The sequence below is a fragment of the Marmota monax genome, unplaced genomic scaffold, assembly GCF_021218885.2.
Source record: "Marmota monax isolate L192 unplaced genomic scaffold, Marmota_monax_Labrador192_F-V1.1 WCK01_AAM20220418_F8-fsc00068, whole genome shotgun sequence".
In the NCBI taxonomy this organism is placed as follows: domain Eukaryota; kingdom Metazoa; phylum Chordata; class Mammalia; order Rodentia; family Sciuridae; genus Marmota; species Marmota monax.
In genome coordinates this window covers 5,560,716-5,583,391 of record NW_026692352.1, presented here as the reverse complement: position 1 = coordinate 5,583,391, position 22,676 = coordinate 5,560,716, and the positions used below count along the sequence as shown (strand labels likewise).

General features: G+C 47.0%; 1 protein-coding gene across 4 annotated transcripts in view; it reads left to right on the top strand.

Moving 5' to 3' along the window:
• Window positions 1-22,676, top strand: part of Arrb1 (arrestin beta 1) — a 95,400-nt gene that overhangs the window by 48,850 nt on the left and 23,874 nt on the right. For 2 of the 4 annotated variants that reach the window (XM_046441991.1, XM_046441990.1), the window contains exons 1-3: window positions 2,790-2,857; window positions 11,392-11,422; window positions 13,467-13,527. In XM_046441991.1, coding sequence (XP_046297947.1) covers window positions 2,805-2,857; window positions 11,392-11,422; window positions 13,467-13,527 — 145 coding nt within the window. In that variant the 5' untranslated portion in view covers window positions 2,790-2,804. Of the gene's footprint in view, window positions 1-2,789; window positions 2,858-11,391; window positions 11,423-13,466; window positions 13,528-22,676 lie in introns of those variants that run through there. The other 2 variants (XM_046441992.2, XM_046441993.2) reach the window with 1 other exon arrangement.

The following is a 22,676-nucleotide window of genomic DNA, read 5'->3' as shown; positions in this document are numbered from 1 at the left end:
CTGTGCCTTATGCAGGCAGCATCCTGGCCTGTACTTGCTAGAGGCTGGGGGAACACTCCCCCAAGACAAGACCTCCATGTTGTCTCCAGAAATTGCCAAATATCCCCTTGGGTGCAAACTCAAATTTCTTCTCCCTCGTTGAGAACCACTGATAATGACTTTGTGTAACAACTAACTAAAAAATTCCTAAAAATCTGGTGACAGTCATCTCTTAAAGATCTGGACAAGCCAGCTCCAAGCCACCACAGGGACCATATCTGGCTAAATAAAGGGCATGCCCCCCCACTTCTTTCTCAGGAAAAGAGCCATCACTCGGGCCTTAGGCCTCAGTCCGTGCAAAGGCCCTGGGCACAGAGCTCTCAGCAGCCTGACCCACCTACGGAACAGCTGATATGAGATGAGCCCCCAGAGGATCCACAGTAACACAGGAAAGAAGTAATGTTTCTGAACTAGTGTATTGTTCTAATATACTATACTATGTTATTTTACACACCAACAAGCTTGTACATTTAAACTGGCAAAAGTTAACCCCCCTCAAACCACTCCCCATGTCTGCTTTTTATTTTTGTTGGTACCAGGGGTTGAACCCACGAGAGCTTAACCACTAAGCCACATCCCTAGCCCTTTTTATTTATTTATTTTTAATTTTTGATACAGAGTCTCACTAAGTTGCTTGGGGCATTACTTAATTGCTTGAAGGCTGGCTTTGAACTTGTGATCCTCCTGCTTCAGCCTCCTGAGCTGCTGGGATTACAGATGTGCTCTGCTGTGCCCAGAAGCCCCCCCCCCCCTTTTTTATTGTGAGACAGGGCCTCTCTAAGTTGCTAAGGCTGGCCTTGAACTTGCAACCCTCCCGTCTCAGCTTCCCAAACTGCTGGGATTACAGGCATGCACCACCTCACCTGGCCCAACCCCCTTTAAATAAAATCTTCCTGCTGGTTTGGCGATGGGCTGTCGGGTGCACTTGGTCTCTACAGGTTCCTGCCTAGGCTGTGCGTCATCCTGGTGATTAGGCTGCCGCCTCTAATTTATTTTTTGGTCCAGGTCCCATTTTTCCCCAGCTTTGAGCTCAGAGTTTGGCTCTGGTTGGTTCATTTCTTCACTCATTCAAAATATTTATTAAGCACCTACTGTGTACCAAGAAAAATAATGACTGAAGGAGGATGCAGTTCCTGCTCTCTAGAGTTTGTCATTCTTCCAGTTCCATAGTGTCCACTAAGGAGCAGCAATGTGCAGGCCCCTGTGGATGCCAAGGGGACAGTGGGGAGGGGGAGGGTAAGGGACTGATTAGGCCAGAGCTCAGCTGGGCACATCACACACTCTGCTTCTGGGGGAGAATTCTGTTTGTGGAGTGTCTGTCCCCCCATCCCCCCTCCATCCTGAGCATTGGTGCCTGGGTACACACACGGGCCATTGGGACCTGGATCTCCTGCAGGGAAGAGCAATGCCCAGCTTTTTGGAAAATAAAAGGAAGAAGAAAAGGGAGTCCAGAAATGTGTCCAGAAATAAGAAGGATGAGGGGCTGGAGTTGTGGCTCAGTGGTAGAGTGCTTGCCTGGCATGTGCGAGGCCCTGGGTTCAATCCTCAGCACCACATATAAATACATAAATAAAGAAAGACATTTACAACTAAAAAAACAATTAAAAAGAAAAAAAAAGAAAGAAGAAGGATGAATGGAGGGAGGGAGGGAGAAGCCAAGCCTGGGGGGTGGGGACGGAGGAGTCAGGGCAGGAGCTCTGATGCTTCTTGGTGACAGTTGGGAAGCTGGTGAGCATTGTCGTGGAGAGCGCTGATGGAAGGAGGGGCAGGGCAGGATGAGGACTGGCTGGGCATGTCTCTGGGGATTTCTGGAAGGTGGGGATCTAAATGGGGAAGAGAACATCACAAACTGTGCCTTCCATGTGAGACTGGCAGCTAAAAAGGCCTCCCTGTCTCCAGCAGGGGCCACATAGCCATGCCTCCTGTCCCAGGGCCTCCTGAGGGACATTTAGGGGAGGGCGGGGACTGACAGGGTGATGATGGTCATGATGGTAATAATGTCAGCTCCCCTTTTTTGGTTCTCTGCTGGCTACCAGGTTTTAATATTATTCCCAACCACCAAGTGGGAGGCCACCCCCCATCCTCCAGAATCGAGGCTCAGAGGATGGGAGACTGTCCCAAGGTCATGAAGGACTAGGCGGGGTCTGCCTGCCTCAGCTCCTGGCTCTTTCCTCCGCGGCCTTTCCTTCCTGCCTCTCGACCCTCGGGTAGGCTCAACAGCGATCAGGGCCGTCTGTGGGTCCTTGGTAGCCAGCTGGCAGCCGCTTGGTGAGATTTTTACCAGCCTTTGATTTTCACATCTCCATTTCCATAGGTTACCAGAAAATGGGCCAAGCTCCTTTAAGTAGCCCTCACCTCTGTCCATGGCCTCCTGGTGGCTTCCCTCTTTCCTTCATCTGTACCCTCTGAAAACTTCACGAATCTGGGTCACGGCCAGAAAAGTGACCGTGCGCACGCATGCTCTGCCTGGAAGCCCTCGGGAGTCCAGAGCTCAGGAGCTGGACTTGGCCAGATTGGGCTCACCTTTACCCCTCAGGCCTCCAGGCACCACCCTGTGCCCCAGGAGCCCCGGGCAGGCCCAAGGGGGACAGAGTCGGGGAGAGTGGCCAGGGGCAGCAGAAGCCTGGGGTGCTCCTCTCGGCCCAGCTCTGCATGTACCAGGCCGCCCCAGACACCTCTGGCCCGCGGGCTTTGATTTCTCCATCTGGGAAACAGCAGGTTGTTCTGTAAACAAAACCCTATGGCTCCCCAGAGTTCGGAAATGTATGAAATGGGGTGACATTTCCTGTCTCCCCGCCTGGGCCGTCCAGAGAGGCAGGTGAGCAGGCAGACAGGGCTGTGTCAGGGGGAGGGCTGGGACAGAGGGCTGTGACGCTCTGGCAGAGCGGATGAGCCTGTACACAAATAACCCTGCCCCCAGGGAGAGTGTCATAAGGCCTCTCAGAGCCTCTTTGCCTCTGCTGCCACCTGCTCCTCACGCCTCCCTGTTCCCTGATGGCTGTTCTCACACCCTGGAAAGTAGGTCAGAATGTAGGGCACCTGCTTCTGAGAGTGAATGCCCCCTTGCATGGTGCCCACCCTACCCAACAGAGCCATGGCTGCTCTCAGGGCCAGCACTGGGGGAAGCCATCTCTGTATCCAAAATAAAGTTCTGGCCATTGGCTCTCCACCCCTCAAATGTGCATGCCTCCCCAATGACTGCTGGATGCGGTCCCAGGTCCTTAGCCTGATCCTCAAGGTCCTTCCGAGTCCCCTCTACCCTCCTATGCCAGGGTCAGCATCCAGAGGTGCTCTGTTACTATCTGGGGAGGGAGTGGACCTTTTTATTTTAGCCTACCCTCCTTCCCTGAGGCTCCTCCCGGGCTCTCAGGACACACTCTGGCCACACCCAGCTACTTACCCTCTCCCCAGCACTCAGCGGTTCTCTCCAGGCCCTCACCTGCAGAGCTGTTACCTCCTCCACACTCTCTGAGTCCATTAAGATCCCCCTCATCGTACCTCTGCTCCTGAAGTCTTTCTTGGCTTCTCAGGCAGAACTCCACATTCCATGTCCCAGGCAATACTTGGGAGTGTTTAAAAGCTTGGTCTCTGGAGCCAGGTTGCCTGAGCTCCAATATCTAGCTCTGCTCCCTACTTTGCTGTCTGACCTTGGGCAAATTACCTAACCTCTCTGTGGCTCAGTTTTCTCACCTGTGAAATAGGATGATGGTAGTACACCTTATAGGGGAGTTGAAAGAATAAACGAGTTAATATTTGTGATAGACTTAGAGTAGGATCTGGTATCTGATTTCTCTCCTGATGAGTTTTCTGACGTTGACTAAAGATCGTGTGAAGCTGAAGTTCTTCCCATGTTCATTACATTCACAGGATTTTTTTTTTTTTTTATTCTCACACAGGACTGAATTGTTCTTAGTGCTCTCCCAATTCCCTGGTAGTGATGTTCATGGCTAGTCTTTCCAGGATGAGTTTTCTGTGTTAAGTAAGATATAGTTTGTTCGATGGTGTCCCATCAATGAGTCTGTGAGTTTTCTGATCCTGACCTTGTGACTTTGGACAAGGAATTTGGCGTCTCTGAATCTGGAGTTTCTGCTCTGGAGAACTTAGATGGACCAATACAGCAACGTGCGTGAAGTGTTTGGCTCACTCAGCACATGCCTGGCTGGTGGTCCATGTGCCTGGTAGGTTTCTCTGACTTGGCCTTGTGTCATGTTCGTTTCCCCAGGTTGCGGTTCTGGTAGGGCTTGGAGCAGGTTTAGAGCTAAGGGAATGATAGACGGGTGGCTTTGACCAAGGCAGGCGCCTGTTTGGTGTGTATCAGCTGCAGTGGAGGCTCGGCCTGAAGGTGGCTGTGACCCTGCCCCTGTGAAGCCTTTCCTAAGCCCTGCTGATCCCAGAGAGTGAGATGGAAGTGAGACCATAGAAACCCAGGGAGGGCACTCACCGGGAGGGAGGGTCACCACCACTGTCCTTTAATCTTCCTCCATCTCCACACTCCACTCCTCTCTTGAGGCCCCTCATTAGCAACCTGTATTTATTGAGCACCTGCTGTGTCCCAGGCACCATGCTATACCCCAGGGACCCAGGGGCAATGCTGCAGAGAAGATCTCGACTCTCATTTCTGTATAAAAGCACATCAGAGGGGATTGAATGGACTATTACGTTGCTGCTAGTAGAGACATGCTGAGTGTGGAGTTGGGGCCTCCTTCCAGGCCTGGGAAGTCAGGGCAGGCTTCCTGCAGGAAGAGGTGGCTGAGCAGAAGACAGATGGCAGGGGTGATGGCAGTGGCTGCAGGCCTGGGGGCTCTGGGCTGTACATTCCATACAAGAGACTCTGACCTCTAAGCTTTCAGACGTCTGGATCCAGTTTTTTTTTTTTTTAACTTCTCTTACTAATTTTTTTCCAGACTCTCCTTTCTTTAATGTTTGGGGCAGAACTTGTAAGGGAGCTCCAGCATCTTTACAAAGTGATTTATGATCACTGGAGAACATAGGAAATTAAGAGAGATAAAGATGTGGGTGGGCGACTGAGTCCTCTTTAGATCCTGTTAACATAGAGGCACATTTCCTTACCTTCCTTCCTTTCTCTCCTCCCTCCCTCCCTCCCTTCCTCCTTCCTTCCTTTCTTCCTTCCTTCCACCGTGAGGTAGAACACCATGACATTCACATTTTTAGTGCACAATTTGGTGAGTTTTAGCATGTTCCCAAAGTCGTGTAACCCTCACTACTATTCAATTCCAGAACATTTTCATCACTTCTCCCAGAGAAATCCTGAACCTTCCTCCCTACCCCTCCCCTCTCCTGGCCATTGCTGATCCACTTGCTGTCTGTAGGCATTTGCCTCCTCTAGACATTTCATGGAGGTGGAATCAACACTATGTGGCCTTTTGTATCTGGCTGTGTTCACTTAGCATAATGTTTTCAAGGTTCGTCTATGTTGTAGTATGAGTCAGTATTCTGTCCCATTTTATGGCTGAATGATAGTCATATTTTATGTATATGCCACATTAAAAATACATTCATTAGTTAATGGATATTGGCAATTTTCCCCACTCTTTATAGCTATTTTAGATGCTGCTGCTATGGATATTCATGTACAAGTTTTCATGTGGACACGATTTCCATTTTCTTTTCTTATGTGGACATTTCTTTCCAATTTCCAAAATCAATGGAAATTGATTTCTTCCAAGTCCCGGGAGTGGACTTTCTGGGCCATGTGAACTCTGTCTTGTTCTCCGAGGAGCTGCCAAGCTATTTGTCAAAGTGGCTGCACACTTTGCATTCCCACCAGCCATACGCAAGGCTCAGCGTCTCCTCGTTCTTGTCATCATTTGTTATTGTCCTTTTTTATCACAGCCATCTTACTGGGTGTGAATTAAACCTTATGGTTTTGAATTGCATTTTTAGGATGACGGATGCTGAGGAACATCTTTGCATGGCTTATTGGCCACTTCTGTGGAGACTGGTCTATGCAAATAAATCCATTGCCAATTTTTATTTTTATTTATTTATTTATTCAGTGGTGCTGGGTATTGAACCTATTTGTTGTTGACATTGTAATAGTGCTGTATATATCCTGATAAGACCCTTTCATAACCATTATTTGAAAATATTTTCTCTATTCTACAAGTTGTCTTTTCACTTTCTTGATAATGACCTTTGTAGCACCAAAGTTTTAATTTTATCTATCTTTTCTTTAGTTGCTTGTCCTTTTGGTATTATATCTAAGAAACCATTGCCTAATCCAAGGAAATGAAGATCTACCCCTATGGTTTCATCCAAGAATTTTGTAGTTGTGATTTTTACACTTAAGTCTTTATCCATTTTGATCTAATTTTTATATATGGTGTGAGGTAAGGGTCTAACTTCATTCTTTTGCAGGTAAATATCCAGTTGTACCATTATCATTTGTTGAAAAGACTGTTCTTTCCTTATTGACTTGTGTTGGCTTCCTTGTTAAAATCAATGGACTGGCCAGGCACAGTGGTGTATGCCTATTATATCAGCTGCTCAGGAGGCTGAGGCAAGAGGATTGCAAGTTCAAGCTCAGCTATGGCAACTTAAAAGACCCTGTCCCAAAATAAAAAATAAAAAAGGGATGAGGATGTAGTCCAGTGGTAAAATACTCCTTGGTTTAATCCCGTGTGTGTGCACGTGAGCGCGTGCACATGCACACACACACAATCAGTTGATCATAAATAGATGTAATTTTTTCTGAACTCTCATTTCTCTTTTATTGATCTATATGTTCATATGCAAGTACCATACAGTTTTGGTTACTGTACCTTTGCATTAAGTTTTGAAGTGAGGACATGTGAGTCTTCTAAATTTGTTCAATTTTTTTTCCAAGTTTGTTTTAGCTGTTCTGGGTCCCTTGCATTTCCATGTGAATTTTAGGATCAGTTTACAAATTTCTGCAAAAATCCAGCTGTTGTTTTGATAAAGATCACATTGAATTTATAGATTAATGTGGGTCTTCATAAATCAATTTGAGTATTGTCATCTTAATAACATTGTTTTCTCATTCTTTCTCTTGGGTATTTATTGAATATAAAGTTGAGTTTAAAGGGCTGAGAATATAGCTCAGTTGGTAGAGTGCTTGCTTCTCATATACGAGGAGGATCTGGGTTCAATACCCAGCACCAAAAAAAAAAAAAAAAAAAGTTGAGTTTAATGCTAAATATGCTGTTTCTGTTTTGATTCCAGATTTATTCTGCTTAACATTCTATTTTAGTCATTTCCCTGCATTATGAAAGATGAGAGCATAATTTCAGTGCTGTATTATATTCTATTGCTTAGTCATACCATACAGAATTATAAGTTCTATTTGTTGGGTAATCTGTCTTAAAAGGTACTTCATCTGGGTCCATTGTGGTGTAGCCCTTTCCCTGACAGGCACAAAGGGACACTGGAAGGTCTGATGAGCCGGGGATGGGTTATGTTGCATGACAAAGAGTTATGACCCTTGCATGTAGAATTAAGGTTGCTAAACCATTGACCTACAAGAGGGAGATTATTCTAGATTATTCAGATGGGCTCAGTGTAACACTAAGAATGTTTAAAAGGGGATGAGGGAGCCGAAGAGGAAGTCGGAGTGATGCAGTGTGAGAACTCCTCCACTTTTATTGACTTTAAAGGCGGAGGAAGGAGGCCACGAGGCAGGGGTTTGGGCGGCCCCCAGAAGCTGCAAAGGGCAAGGAACAGATTCACCCAAAGGTCTCCAGAAACAAACCTGCCAATACCTTGATTTTAACCTAGTGAGACCCATTTTGAACTGCAGAACTGCAGAACTGAGAGGTTATAAATTTATATTGTTCTAAGCCCCCAAAGTTGTGGTTATTTTTCATTGCAGCCATAGAAAATGAATATAAGGGGCATGGAGATTCATGTACTGAAATTTAAATGCATCTGCCTGGAAGTGACATGTGACACTTCTCCTGTACCATTGGCCAGAACTTCTTCGGCCCAGCCTTAGAGGGGACCTGAATATTGGTGAATATGGCCATATCTGTTTATCCTTCCTGCCTGTATTCTATTCTATTCTATTCTGGTTCATTAAAAAACCAAAAATCTCTTGGGTTGATTTCACTATCTGGTAGTGGGCCGTAACCCCTGGTTTGGAAAACACGACCTCACCAGACCCTCTTCTGCTCATACCTCGTGGACCATGTGACACACCCTGGGCATGGCTGATTGGCCCAGGGGTGAGATACCTGACCAAAGCTAACCAATTGCTAACCAATTTGGAATGGGGCCATCCAGCCAGTTAGGAGCGGGAAGCTGAGCAAGAGGCAGAGAAGGAACAGGGTTGGGGTGTGAGTCACATGCAGCCGAAAGGATGGAGGAACAGAAGAGCCCTGAGTAAGCAGAGACACAGGTCCACAGAGACAATGGAGCAGCCGCCCCACAGCCGCGCAGCTGGGAGCACACGCAGCCCCCGGAGGAGAGGTGGAGAGAGGGAGCGGCCACCTGAGAGCCCATGGCTTCCCGGTTCCTGAGTGCAGCCCCCGGGCGGCCTGCCTGCGCAGCCTTGTGAGAGTCTTGTCTCCTTGTCGTACCCCTCCTCAGCTGATTTCTGTTCCTGTCTGCAGTGAGCCTTGGTCAGCCAGAACACTGCTGGTGTTGCTCTGGCTATGGATCAGGCTGAGGGGCAGAGGGGACTTGCAGGGACCAAGCCCAGTCTCCCACAACCTGGGGTTGGTTTCTTTTTCTTCTTTATCTTTTCTTTTTTTGTGCCAGGAATTGAACTCATGGGCGCATAACCACCGAGCCACATCCCCAGCCCATTTTATTTTATTTTTTGAGTCGGGGTGTCACTAGGTTGCTTACAGCCTCGCAAAGTTGCTGAGGCCGGCTTCGAACCTTCCATCCTCCCGCCTCAGCCTTCCAAGCCACTGGATCCCAGGCGGGCACCTGGCCTGGGGTTTGGCTTTGACCTCCAGCTTGTGTTCTTCAAAACAAGCAGCAGAGTGGTCTGTGTGGTGTCGCACTGTGGGGTCCTGGGAGACTGGGATCACCCCACAGGGGCCTCTTTTCTGATGGTGTTGGGGGTGGGAAGCTGGAGGAGTTTGGGGGAGGGCTTGGTGGTGTGAAGGAGGGGGTGGGACGTGGGCTCTGGAGACAGACTGTGAGTCGCCTCTCTAACCCTTAATTTCCGCATCTCTGAAATGGGAATGTCTTGAAGTTCAGCCGTGTTCTGGGAAACATCCCTGGAGATGTCCAGGCCATAACAAACATGCTCTCAGGGAATGAGAGCAGCTGCTGTTGTTTTAGGAAGCTCTGAGTCCCGCTTCCTGAGTGAGGTGGCCCCATGCTGACTGAGAGCCAGGACAGTCCCCACTGCTGGCTGTGCTTCCTGCCCCTGGTCACTCCACTCTGCCCCTCACCCCCACTCACTCTTTTATTTCTTCTTCCCTTCCCCTTTCCTGTCCTCATTTCCCCTCTCTTCTGTTATTCTTGATGTTGATAAAAACACCTGCTTTAGGAAACAGTGGGGCTGGATATAAAGCACCCAGCCTCTGGAGGCAGGCCGACAGAATTAGGTCTGGATCCTGATCTAGTCCCTTGTTTGCTGTGTGTTCCTGGGCAAATTACTGCATCTCTCTGAGTCTCAAGTTAATTATTTATAAAAGGAGGGTTATCATCTCCATTTCACAGGGCCATTATGAGGAATAATTAGATACTCAAGAAATGCTAGCTCCTTCTTCTCTTTCTCCCTGCCTTCTTGAGTACTGCTCCTCCCAGCCTGGCTTGGGTGCCGCTGGGTACCTCTTATCCTTCCCATCAGTCACTGGACTGGCTTTCCCTGGCTCAGTTATTCGTGCCCTGAGGGGTGTGTGGCTTCTCCTTTCCCTCAGACCCTGGGTTTCCTAGGTGTAGAGAAAGACAGAGGTTTCTGGAAACAGCTGAGTTCCCTGCGGACTGAGCCACTTTTCTGGTCTCCTCTGCAGGCCTAGTCCTGCCTGGCTTGGGAGCTGCTGGTTCAAACCACGTGATCTGTATTTTTTCTCACTTGAGCAATTATCACACCCCTGCCAACTGTGGCATCTTCACACTCCCAACACTGATAAATATTGATGACGAGGGGAGAGCCTAGGGCTCCTGGGGAGCCGTGGAGGGTGTATGAAGCGATGCTCTGACCCCTCAGTGGTCCCTGGGGGCCCAGAAGTGAGCAGAGGAGGAACAGGGGCCAGGACTACAGAGGCCATACAGAGCCACCCCCGGCCCCCAGAGGAGGAGCCACCGCGTTGGGATGAGGTGGCCTTTGCCTGGGCTTCCTGCTGGGGGTTAGGTGACCGGTGTCCCTCTCAGCCCCCTGTGGACCAGCTCTCTGCTTGTGACCGTCTCTCTGTTTACCTCTGTTCCATCTCTTACTTCTTGCCTACGTCCCTGTCCTCTCTCTTCCTGTCTCCCTCCTTCCTCCAACACCTCATCTCCTGGTCTCTCTCTTTCCTCTTTTCCCTTCCCAAAGTTACCCTGAGAAGTTCTGGGCTAGATGATGGAGAGTCGGCGGGGGGACCGGGTGGCCCGGACACAGCGGGGGAATGGGCAGCAGGAGCTCTGGATGCATGCGGCGCATTTGAGGAGTTGGGGGTCTGTCACTGCCTGATGCCCGGCGCTCTGCGGGGTCACCCTGGGTCTCAGTCGCCTGCAGCAGTTCCTTCCTTCACCGACTCATCGTGCACTTGTTCAGTTGGTGTTTCTAGGCTTGCCGCCGGGACCAGCAGTTAGAGGTGCCATTGTGGGCACCTGGGATGTGAGCCTGGGCAGAAGAGGCAAAGATCCCTGTCCTTGGGACGCAGGCATGTCAGGAGAGTGGACAGGCCAGCATGGAGTGCACAAGGAAATTATGTAGCAGGTCACAGCGATGATGTGGGAGGAGGAAAAGCAGATCGAGGGGAGGTTTGTAGGGGAGGCGCAGGCTGAAGTGGGGCTGGGCTGGTCGATGTCTGGGTGAGCATCCTGTGGGCAGGGGAAGGTGCTAGAGCAAAGGTCCCGAGACAGGAATCACCCTGGTGGGTTTGAAGAGCAGCAAGGGCAGGGAGGCAGGAGAGGGGTGAGGGACAGTGGCTCAGACCCTATGGGCCCTTGAGGCTTCGCCTGTGTGTGAGCTGGGACATCTCACATTGTGAGGTTCCCTGTGACCAATGGGCGGCAGGAGGACTGTAATGGCAACCACTGTGGCTTAGATGGAGGTCGGGTACAGATGGCAAGAGCTGATGGCGCCGGGCACCGCCTGACCTCTCCAAGTGCCTGCAAGTCTCTCCAGGGCACATCTGCATTGGGCGTGGGGATGGTCTGCAGCACCCCTGGGGGCTGTGCTAACCCTGGCTTCACCTCTCTTTCTCTCCACAGAGTGTTCAAGAAGGCGAGCCCCAATGGAAAGGTGAGTCGGGCAGGCTGACCCAGCTCCTCCCAGAGCCCGGACTCTGAGGTCCTTTCCTGGGCAGAGGAGCAATGGTGTTTCCATGGAAACGCATACCTCCCAGAGACAGAGCAGCCATGGCTTCCTGTCAGGGTGACACAGCTCTGTCCTCAGGAGCCCTCCATCCAAACAGGGAGGGGCCCTTTTGAGGGACTTTCTGCCTGGACCTCAGGGAGCCTCAGCTCTGGTCGGGGAGAGGTGGCCTTCGCAGACCCCAAGCTCCATCCTGGTTTCCTCTCGGCTCCGCAGATATAATGACTGGCTTCATTTCACGCCAGGTCTGGGCTGAGCCAGTGGGGATCAGGGCTGGGTATGCTGAGATGAATCAGGCACAGTGCTCACAGCCAGACGGTGGGGCAGACGTGGAAATGGATCATTTCCGTATGAAGTGCCAAGTGTGAGATCCAGGGATTCCCAGGGGCTACAGGACCAAGCCTGGGTGGTTAGGGACAGATTCCTCTAGAAGGGACACATTTCCAGGCAAGGTGAAGTGAAAGGAAGGCAGGAACATGACTTGGGAGAGCATAGGGGGCATCTGGCAGCTGAGTCCTGGGTTGCGGAGATGGAGCAGGAGCGGAGGATGGGGCAGCTGCAGGGTGGGTCACGGGAGTCCTGTGGCTGGGCTTTGGAGCTTGACTCCTGGCCTGGGTGGCAAATAGCCACGTGCACGTCCACATCCCCCTTCGGTGCCCACAGCAGACATCACCCCTCCCTTTTCACCCTTTCCCACTGTGCCAGGATTTATTTTGCATTTCTTTTCAATCCAGGCCCCTGGGCAGCCTCCACCAATCCATCAGAGTTGGCACTTGGAATGAAAGCCATTTATCATCCTTATCTCTGGGCGCTGAGGTTTCTCAGTTTTCAGAAGTGGCATGGTTAGATTTGCATTTTACAACAACCAGTCAGCTAAGGAGGGGAGAGCAGCCCAGAGCTCAGAGCGAGGGGGGCTATCTGTCAAGTCCCCTAGGCAAGGATGGCTGTGGGGATGGAGAGGGAGGGATCTGGGAAATACAATGGGGGTGGAATCACCGGGACTCAGGGATTCATCTCTGGGCCATGGAACTCTGGCATGCAGGTCCTTCCCGCAGGCTGGTTACTGAGTGGAAACTGGCTTTGCTCATCTAAGTGGCTCTCTCCCGGGCTGCAATGGGAGGAGCAGTTGAAGAGCGCAGGACTAGTGTCAGTGCCCCTGGGGCCCTACCCAGGCCCCCTACCTCCCTCATACTCCAGCACTGCCCCTGGCTGCTTGCTTTGCCATGGCTCCTCCTCTCTCAATGGTTATTTGGCATGAAGACCTCTCTAGGCCTCAGTGGCCTCATCTGCAAAATGGGAACAAATAACTCCTTCATCGGGTTTTTGGAGATGAGTTGCTTTTAAAGTTTTGCAGGGATTTGCTATTCTTAGCATTAAGGCTAGAGCAGGGCTACAAGTCCCGTGGTGATTTTTTAAATTTTCTTTTGAGGTGCTGGGGATTGAACACAGGGCCTCCTGCTTTCTAAGCAAGTGCTCTACCCCTAAACTACATCTTCAAACCTTTTTTTTCCCCTTTAATATTTAGTTTTTAGTTGTAGCTGGACACAATATCTTTATTTTTTGTGGTGCTGAGGATCGAGCCCAGGGCCTTGCACGTGCTAGGCGAGTGCCCTACCGCTGAGCCATAACCCTAGCCTCATCTCCAAACCTTTTTAATTTTTTTTTTTTTTTTAATATTTGGAGACGGGTCTGGATAAATTGTTGAACTTGTGATCTTCCTGCCTCAGGCTCCTGAGTTGCTGGGATTATAGGTGTGAGCTACCGCACCCAGCTGAACTTGTGATTCTTATCTAAGTCTCCCTTGTAGCTGAGATACAGGTGATTACAGGCATGTGCCGCCCAGGCCTGATCCACTGAGATTTGAATAAGGGTTGGGGTTGGGTGTCTGAATCTTAGCAAATCCCAAGGTTTGCTCCAGGGCCTGTGCCCTCCTGCCTTTACCTTCTAATGCACCCCTGCCTCTCCTCCCCAGCTTACCGTCTACCTGGGAAAGCGGGACTTTGTGGACCACATCGACCTTGTGGACCCTGTGGGTGAGTCCTGGAGGGCAGGGAGGGAGCGGGGTTGGTGGGACTTGCCCAGAGCTCCAGGGAGAGCCCTCAGGTCTCCAGAGGGCATGCAGCTTCTTCTGAGTAGCTATTTTCAAATGAAGCCACTCAGGGAACTGTAGGAGGGACAGACGTGAGAAACAGGGAAGGAATCCTGATGTTGGGTGGTGGATAAGGGCGATGACTTCAAGGCTTACTATGCAGTGAGAGTAGTTATCTTTGTTTTTCCGGAAGAGGAGAGAGAGATGTGTGAGAGGCTCCTTGATTTGCCCCAGGTCACAGAGCTAAGTAGGGAGAGGCCCCAACTGGGCCTCTGCAGAAACCTTTTGTTCTTGTTGCTTTCTGAGGGCATAGGGTGGGAGAGGGAGGGAGGGAGAAACCTTTTTACCTGCGTGTCCTACCAGAGGCTGGATAGGTGGCTGAAGTCACCTTCCAAGGTCTTACTCAGGTTCAGTGTTTCCCACACTCAGCCCTGTTGACATCTTGGTTCAGATAACTCTTTGTTGGTGGACTCTGTCCTGAGTGTTGCAAGGAGATTGGCAGCATCCCTGGCCTCTGCCGACTGAGTGCCAGGAATACCCCACACTCCAGTTACAATGATCAAAAACATCCTTAGATTTGCTAAGGGACCCCTTAGGGGGCAAATCACTCCTGGTTAAGAACCACTGCTCAGGCTGGGGTTGTGGCTCAGTGGTGGAGTGCTTGCCTAACACATATGAAGTACTAGGTTCCATCCTCAACACTGTAAGGGTCCCGCGAAACGTCGGAGAAAGAGACCACCAAGTGACCACTCATGCAATTGGCAGAAGGGGATTTATTGAACCAGCATGCTGGGGCTCCGTGCCCACTCAAGAAGGGAAAGCAGCCCAGAGCCCCAAGCAGGGGCTGAGCACTGCTTAAGTACACTTTTTGGGGAGGGCAGAAGGCTTTGTATACATCAGAACAAATCATCATGAGGCGCGGGAAAATTGAACAACAACTCCTAAACATGATTAGTTCATTCATTGGTGGGAACAGGTCAGGCTGGAGTGATAGGTCATTCCTAAGGAGAGTACACATTTAAACTGATTGGTTTAGGCCCTGCAAGGCCTACGTGCGACCACACAGAGCCCTTCAGTTATTAAATAACCAAGCAGCCAGGGGAAATGTTTACTGGGCGGTTCTAAGCATTGTCTTAACAGCTACAGAAATTTCAGGTTTTGCAGGTAGCATAGAAACCTAACAATACCTCCTTTACATTTTAACTCAGACCTTGCAGCTTAGAAACTTTTACAACACCCGGTCTTTTACCCTTTAACTTTTACGCTTTAACTTCAATTTCTTTTACCCTTACATTCCCCACTCCTTTTTCTGACTACTTTTAATCTTAAAAGTAATGCATCACTATTATTGAAGGGTTTCACATTTTATGAGTTGTTTTGCGTTCCCTGGAATCATTTTCAGCATGGCCTCCATTTTAGATTCCACTCGGTATTAGACCCCGATTTATCTAACTACACTGACTACCTAACTTAAAATCTGGCTTTATTCCCCCCTCTAATTTGGGAACTCCTTACTGCTGATAAGGAAGGGGGGCAAAGAGGATCTTTCCGGCTTCTTCAGGCTGAAAAGGGACGGTGTGGGGCAAGCAGTTTGGAGTCCCCCTTTAATAATCGGGTCTATCGAGTGGTCCATGATAAAAGTCCAATTGAGAAGTATTAGGCTGGAGGGCCATTCGAGGGATAGGTGGTCTATAAGAGAAACAAGAATTCATTAATTTACTGGAACCATATTAATGCAGCAATAAATGTCACAGCACAGGAATATGCCAATGAGTATAATGGCCAAGACAGAGAATAACAATGTTTTTCACCAGGAGGTACCAAGAACCAGGAGCTAAGATATTGTTTCCACGACAAAGTTGCTGAGGACATGGCTTCTATCTGAGCATGTAAATCTTTAAGGACCTTTGTCACCTTGCCAGAAATGTCAGGGATGTAAACACAACAACTAACATTTAGGTTTACAGATGTCCTTTTCCTTTAAGATATAGTCTAATAATTTAATGTCATCTGATCTTGCGAAATCCTTTTATTAGTATGACCTGTGTCTAATAGAGAAACCTTTAATTCTGCTACTTAGGGCTGGATAACCATACTAGCAAACACCAAACCTACCTGTGTAGGTTAGGAATATCTGTGGGCCTTAAACTAAAAACTACTCTGGCAGTTCCTTTTAATAGTTATCAGACATTCCTGTCTGAGAATCTCTTTTGTAGCCTCCAGTTTACTTATTTTTGGAAGTTACATTTAATTATTATTATCATTTAAAATGTCCAGGAACAACTGTGCTTTGGCTTTAACTGTCTTTGCTAAGTGTTTAAGATGAAGCAAGTCAAACTGACTTTTGTTCTTATCTATTGTCAACAGTCAGCTGAGTTTCCCTGGGAGTCCTCGGGGAACTTCATAGCAGCTTCTCAGTTCTGCTAGTGCCATTTACCTTAGGATGGGTCCAGGCCTTGCTTGACCATGTGGCTTCCCTCGGAAGCATCAGGGATGTCTCCCCCTTCTGATGACCCTCCTCTTCACAGCAAATGTACCGATTGGCTTTCTGTCCTCCACTGGTCTCATTAATCTCCCTGCTCAGGAGGTTATGTGGCCTAGAGTTGCAGAGCCCTTTGGAGAAGTCCCCTATTCCCTGATTCAGACTGACTCAGAGGGCAAGAGCCGAATATTGGTTTTCTTGGCCCTTTTAATTTAACTAATTTTAAAAACTTGATCTTAAACATCTAGCAAATAAGTTAACAGCCTTATATTAAGAGCACTGGGCTTTAATGTTTATCTCTCTATCCTGTAGGTGATAACTCCTTATCTTATGTTGACCCAGGTTGTGTTCTTAAAGCAATACCTCTTTAAAACATTAGCAGGCAATCCTTAAACCATCTATAAGCAAACTACAAAACAAAACTAACTAGGGTAAAAACATATTTAGCTTATATAATAGCTACCTTGAATTTTGGCAGGGTTATACATCATAATTTCCTATTTGAGATCCTAGTAATCTTGACAAAAACCTACTTTTGGACACAACTTTAACTGTACTGAAATCTGGCTTACTTTTTTTATAGCCACTTTCACATGTAGTGAGATGGGACAGAGCCTTATCTCAAGTAAGGCAGGGCTCTTTATAAATCTCAAGTACTATAGTTCTGAAGCTGATCATTTTACAAAGTTTACATAAATTGTTGTTCAAGTTTACATGAACATTAGCTAACACAACATAATATCACACCTAAAACATGAATTAAAGGCTGAAAGCTTTTAACCTCTTGTAGAAAAGTAGTAATGTACTTTTGTGTTTTGCAATAAAACCTTTACACAGATTAGGCTCTCATTAACTTAAAAATACATTTAAATTGTATCTCAGTGTGAAAAGTAACATGGAACTGTACATATCTTATTGATAACAAGTCCAGTTGTAGAACACAAATGATATAAACAAATCTCCAACATGTTTTTCTTTTAAGCCTAAAATTACCGTACAACTTTAGAACACCAGCTTGATATAATGTTCTTTTGAAGCTTCTACCTTACAGACTTGTATACCTGGAAGATATGAACACATTAACAGCACCATAATTAACCTTGCAAAAAGCTGTGTGCTTATATAGAACTAAGGGGGAGATGGTAGGGCTTAGATAAGTGGCAGGCAACCCATTTATTAGCAACTTCTTCCAGATAGGCGCCAAGTTGGCGTTACCAGCACCTGAAGAAAATCAGAGCGAATAAAAACAGAATGAAGATAAAGATTAAAGCAAAGGTCAATTTTTGGCAGAAGTTCCATGCTGGGGGACTGACAGAAAAGAGACCAAGGGCCATGAGGAAGCTTAGAAGGACATAAAGACTCATGAATCCAGGATGGCAGATTATGAGATTCTCCGAACTTGTTGTCTCCCACTGTCTGATGTCCGTTGCATTCCATCGTGCCTGGTAGTGAGCTTCAGCACTGAGTGAACTGTTCTCTTGAAGATGCTAGGGGTTCATCGGTCCTCAGAGGCCGGTAGTGCCTAAGCAGAAGCTGGTTGAAAGTCTAATTGAAACTTTCTGCAATTGGTTTTGGAAGAACATTATGCAGAGTAAGAGAGCACAAGAAAAGTACTGAAAAATAACAGTTGTTGTTTAGCCATAGTTGTATAATTTTTTATTTTTTTTAAGATTACTTGCTCAAAAACTTATACACATAACCAACTTACACAGACCTTTTTTATCACTTACTTAAACCTTCTTAATTACTTAATCACATAGACTCTCTTATCCAGAAACACATTTTCCCTCTATTAAATCCATACCTAAAACTTTCTAGTTTTTCTTTTCCATCTGTTAACCTCCTTCTGTTCACATTTTAAAACAATATCTGTAAATTTCTGAATTTAAGCAGATTATTTTATAGACATCAACATTTTATTAGGGTCTTTTTGAACACCTAGAAAAACTTATAAGCTTAATTTTAAAGACATCTTTACTTTTATCTGTTTATCTAATTTAAATTGAACCATTTGAATCATGTGAATCAAAGATATTTGGATCCATTTTTAAATTTTTTTATGAGCGCTCCTCATCTGTTAATTGTCATATCACTGCAGGATATATGGACATACACACATACAGACATACCAACATACAACACATAACACAAGTGTAACACCCTAGTAGCTTTTTCAGGTGAAATCTCCATTGCAATGTTTAAAAACTCCACAGTTGATCAGAAATAGGACTGATCAGAAAACATTAACCCATCTGTGGGATTAAAATCATGAGCTCCAAAAAAAAAAAAAATACAGAATCTAAGAAAAAGCAAGAGTCCTAAAAAAGATGACTGGCCAGTAATTAATAAATACCATATAATTTACTTTTTGGTTGGGGTCTAGTTTGAGTTCAGGTAAAAAGACACTTTAACTCTTTTTTTTTTCCTTGGGCCTGAAATCTGTCTCCTGCTGAGTGCCCCAAGCTTTTTCTATTTGCATATCAGCTTAAGTCCTGGCTGAGGTCTGGAAGGAACTGGGAAAACTGGAATTCTGAGCAGAAACCTCATGCCTAAGGCATTTTAGCTATAAGTCATAATTTTCAGGTTTAAGATGCAATTCTCAAAATATCTTTATATCTCTTTACATTAGAAACATTTGCCCACACAAAACTGAAAATAGGATCTTTTTCTGATAATATAAAGGCCCCCATCAGAGGAAATTCACTCAGGATCATTAAGCTGCTTCCTTTGTTCTGAAGTTCCTAAAGTAGTATTAAGTTTTATCATGTATATCCAAAATTAAGCCTTAAAAATTTCCAAGACTGTTGCTAATTAATGTCATTTCAATAAGCCAGACCAACGTTTTAATTTAGCACCCTTTTATTTTTTCCTGAATCTTACACACTGAGGGGAACAGATATCATATCATAATTTATTATCTTTGCCCAAGTTAATGCACTGGAATACCTAGTGAAATTTTCTCAGGCTACCCAGTTCAAAATTGAAACTTTCTAATTTTTTTTACCCTAAGTATTTAAGTTTTCTAGCATGAACTATCTGAAATCAAACTAAACAATTGCTTAAACCCAACTTTTAACTGCAAGATAGTGCAATGCTTTAGAAACCCATTCAGATACCAAATTGTTACAATAAAAAAAAATCATCTTTTAGATACACATTTAGCCAAGATCATCCCCAAGAAACAATCTATAACATCAACACATTACTGCATTTATTGTCTCATTAGTTAAGCAAACAGAGGTGGGGTAATCCCTAAAGTGCAGGTAAGGAAGGAGGAGACTCCCCAAAGCAAAATGGCTTTGGCAGCTGCTGGGAGCCCCTTAGTTCCACCTTTTACTTATAGGATTAGTTCCTCTGGCTTGGTCTGACCCCAGGCACTAGGCATTTCTCACATCTCCTAACTTTTCAGTAGTCAGCTTCCCAAAAAGTTCATCTTCTGCTTGCAGTTGTTTCGAGTTTGAGAAAAGTTAAAGCGAGATATCAAAGTTTTTAGACCCCAGGCATTTCCCTCTGCAGTGGGCGTGCTCAAGCCAACTACGGGAAGAAAAGAAAACACTGCTTCCCTAATCTCGCTCAACAAAGGGGGGTAAAGTTTATCAAAGTTCTTTAAAACACAGCTAAGAGAGGTGTAAAAGGTGAGAACAGAAAAGCTGGCAGTTCTATTGACTTTTGGTCCCTCACAGGAGAAGCATTAGGTTAAAATTTAGCTAAAGTTACTTCCACACATCTAAGGCAGTTTGGAATTTGGGACTCTGCATCGGTCCAAAGTAAAACAATGCCATCACACTTAACAGAGACACAGACAAAAAGACACACAAAGATCATCATGCAGCTCCCGTTCGTTCACAACCCCAAGATCTACAATCTTGTGACTCAGGGAGAATGGAGGGAAAAGGGGGAGGAGCAGAAGGATTGAGTGATAGGATCTTGGGGGAAGGGGTCGGAGTGGAGGCAGGGACCAAGAAAGGCTTCAGGGACAGAGGCGTGGAATGGCTTTGTCCCATACTGGGAGTTACTCAGGCAGAGACAGGGACAATACAAACGTGACACAAACACGGACACACAGTAAACGTTTAACACAAGTTTAGAAGCAGAGATTAAAGACAGGCAGTGAATTCAACCTGAGAAAAGGAATTGCCGGCGAAACCAAACGGGTTGGCAGCAGAGTACAAACGAGGGCACTCTTGTCCCTCTACCAACTGGGGGCACTTTCGCCCCCCCCCCCCGAATCCTCTAAGGTGTCCCTTAAGAGGAGTGGCCTGTGGATTAGGACACGTCTGTCACCACTGCCAGGGAGAATTTACACTCTCTGCTGACGGCCACGCTGCCAACCCAACCAAACCAATCCAAGCCAAAAACCAAACCTGAACCAAAAAGCTCTGAGAACTTATGCTCTCCACCGAGCCAAAAACCAAAAAGCTCTAAGCGATCGCAAAGGAAAAACAAGAAGGAGAAGAAGAGGAGGAAGAAGAAGAGGATGAGGCGCCTTACTTACCCCCTAAAGGAGTCCGTTGGAGGTCTCCTTGTCCGGCGATGCGCTTTTCCCGGCCAACGCACCAAATGTAAGGGTCCCGCGAAACGTCGGAGAAAGAGACCACCAAGTGACCACTCATGCAATTGGCAGAAGGGGATTTATTGAACCAGCATGCTGGGGCTCCGTGCCCACTCAAGAAGGGAAAGCAGCCCAGAGCCCCGAGCAGGGGCTGAGCACTGCTTAAGTACACTTTTTGGGGAGGGCGGAGGGCTTTGTATACATCAGAACAAATCATCATTAGGCACGGGAAAATTGAACAACAACTCCTAAACATGATTAGTTCATTCATTGGCAGGAACAGGTCAGGCTGGAGTGATAGGTCATTCCTAAGGAGAGTACACATTTAAACTGATTGGTTTAGGCCCTGCAAGGCCTACGTGCGACCACACAGAGCCCTTCAGTTATTAAATAACCAAGCAGCCAGGGGAAATGTTTACTGGGCGGTTCTAAGCATTGTCTTAACAGCTACAGAAATTTCAGGTTTTGCAGGTAGCATAGAAACCTAACAATACCTCCTTTACATTTTAACTCAGACCTTGCAGCTTAGAAACTTTTACAACACCCGGTCTTTTACCCTTTAACTTTTACGCTTTAACTTCAATTTCTTTTACCCTTACAACACCACATAAAAATAAATAAATAGCTCGGCACAGTGGCACATGCCTATGATCCCAGTGGCTTGGGAGGCTGAGACAGGAGGATTGCAAGTTCAGAGCCAGCCTCAGCAAAAAGCGAGGTGCTAAGCAACTCAGTGAGACCCTGTCTCTAAATAAATACAAAATAGGGCTGGGGATGTGGCTCAGTGGTCGAGTGCCCCTGGGTTCAATCCCCCCCAAAACAAAAATAATAACAAAAATAAATAAAGTAAAGGTATTGTGTCCATTTACAACTAAAAAGATACATATTTTTAAAAAAGAGCCACTGCTCTTGTTGGAAGATCCTTGGGCTCATTGCCTCTTCCCACAAGGGAAGGGAGAGAAGCCCAGAATCACCCCCATTTTATGAATAAACAAAGTGAGGTCAGATAGGTAGCTTTTTTTGTTTGTTTGTTTTGTTTTGTTTTAAGAAGGACATGAACAAAGTAATGCCAATGGAGGTAACAGGTTGTGAGCGTGGGGGTTGGAAACTGCATAAGGCCAAGGCTAGGCGAAGAAGCTGGGATGTGCTGCAGCTTGGAACTAGCCCCAGAGAACGTGGCCTCTTGTTTTGGTCAGTGACCGAAAGACCTGACAAGAACAACATTAGAGGAGGAAATGTTTATTTGGAGCTCACAGTTTCAGAGATCTCCGTCCATAAATGGCTGACTCTCTCTCTCTGGGCCTGAGGAGAGGTGGAACATCTTGGTGCAAAGGTATAGAGGAGGAGAGCAGCTCAGGATACAGCATCAGGAAGGAAAGGGGGAGAGAGAGAGAGAGAGAGAGAGAGAGAGAGAGAGAGAGGGAGAGAGAGAGAGAGAGAGAATATACCCCAAAGGGTTACCCCTAGTCACTTATCTCCTCCAGCCACACTCCACTACCCTGCAGTTCCCACCCAGTTGATCCTCGCCAGTGGTTAGGTCAAGGTTCTCACAATTCAGTCATTTCCATCTAAACTTTCTCGCATTGTCTAATACATGAGCTTTGATGGGGCTACCTCCTGTCCCCCCACCCCACCCCTTTCTCTCTCTCTTTTTTTGGTACCCAGGATTGAACCTAGTGATGCTTAACCACTGAGCCACATCCCTAGACCCTTTTTTTCTTTTTAAAATTTTTTTTTAGACAGGGTCTAAAAAAATTTTGAGACAGGATCTCCTTAAGTTGCTTAGGGCCTCAGGGCCTCCCTAAGCTGCTGAGGCTGGCCTTGAACTTGGGATCCTCTCCCAAGTCACTGAAACACAGTGCCTGGCCGGGGGACACCTCATATTTAAACCATATCACCTCTTTGCTCCTGTTTCCAGGGGGCTGTCCTGGGGCCAGAGGTCAGGGAGGACCTGTGTGGCTCCTGAGCCAAGAGCAGGGTTCATAGAGGGGCAGGTTTCAGCTCACCAGGGGCAATTCCTTGCCGACACAGGGACCCCTGTGCCAGAGGAGTGTGAACA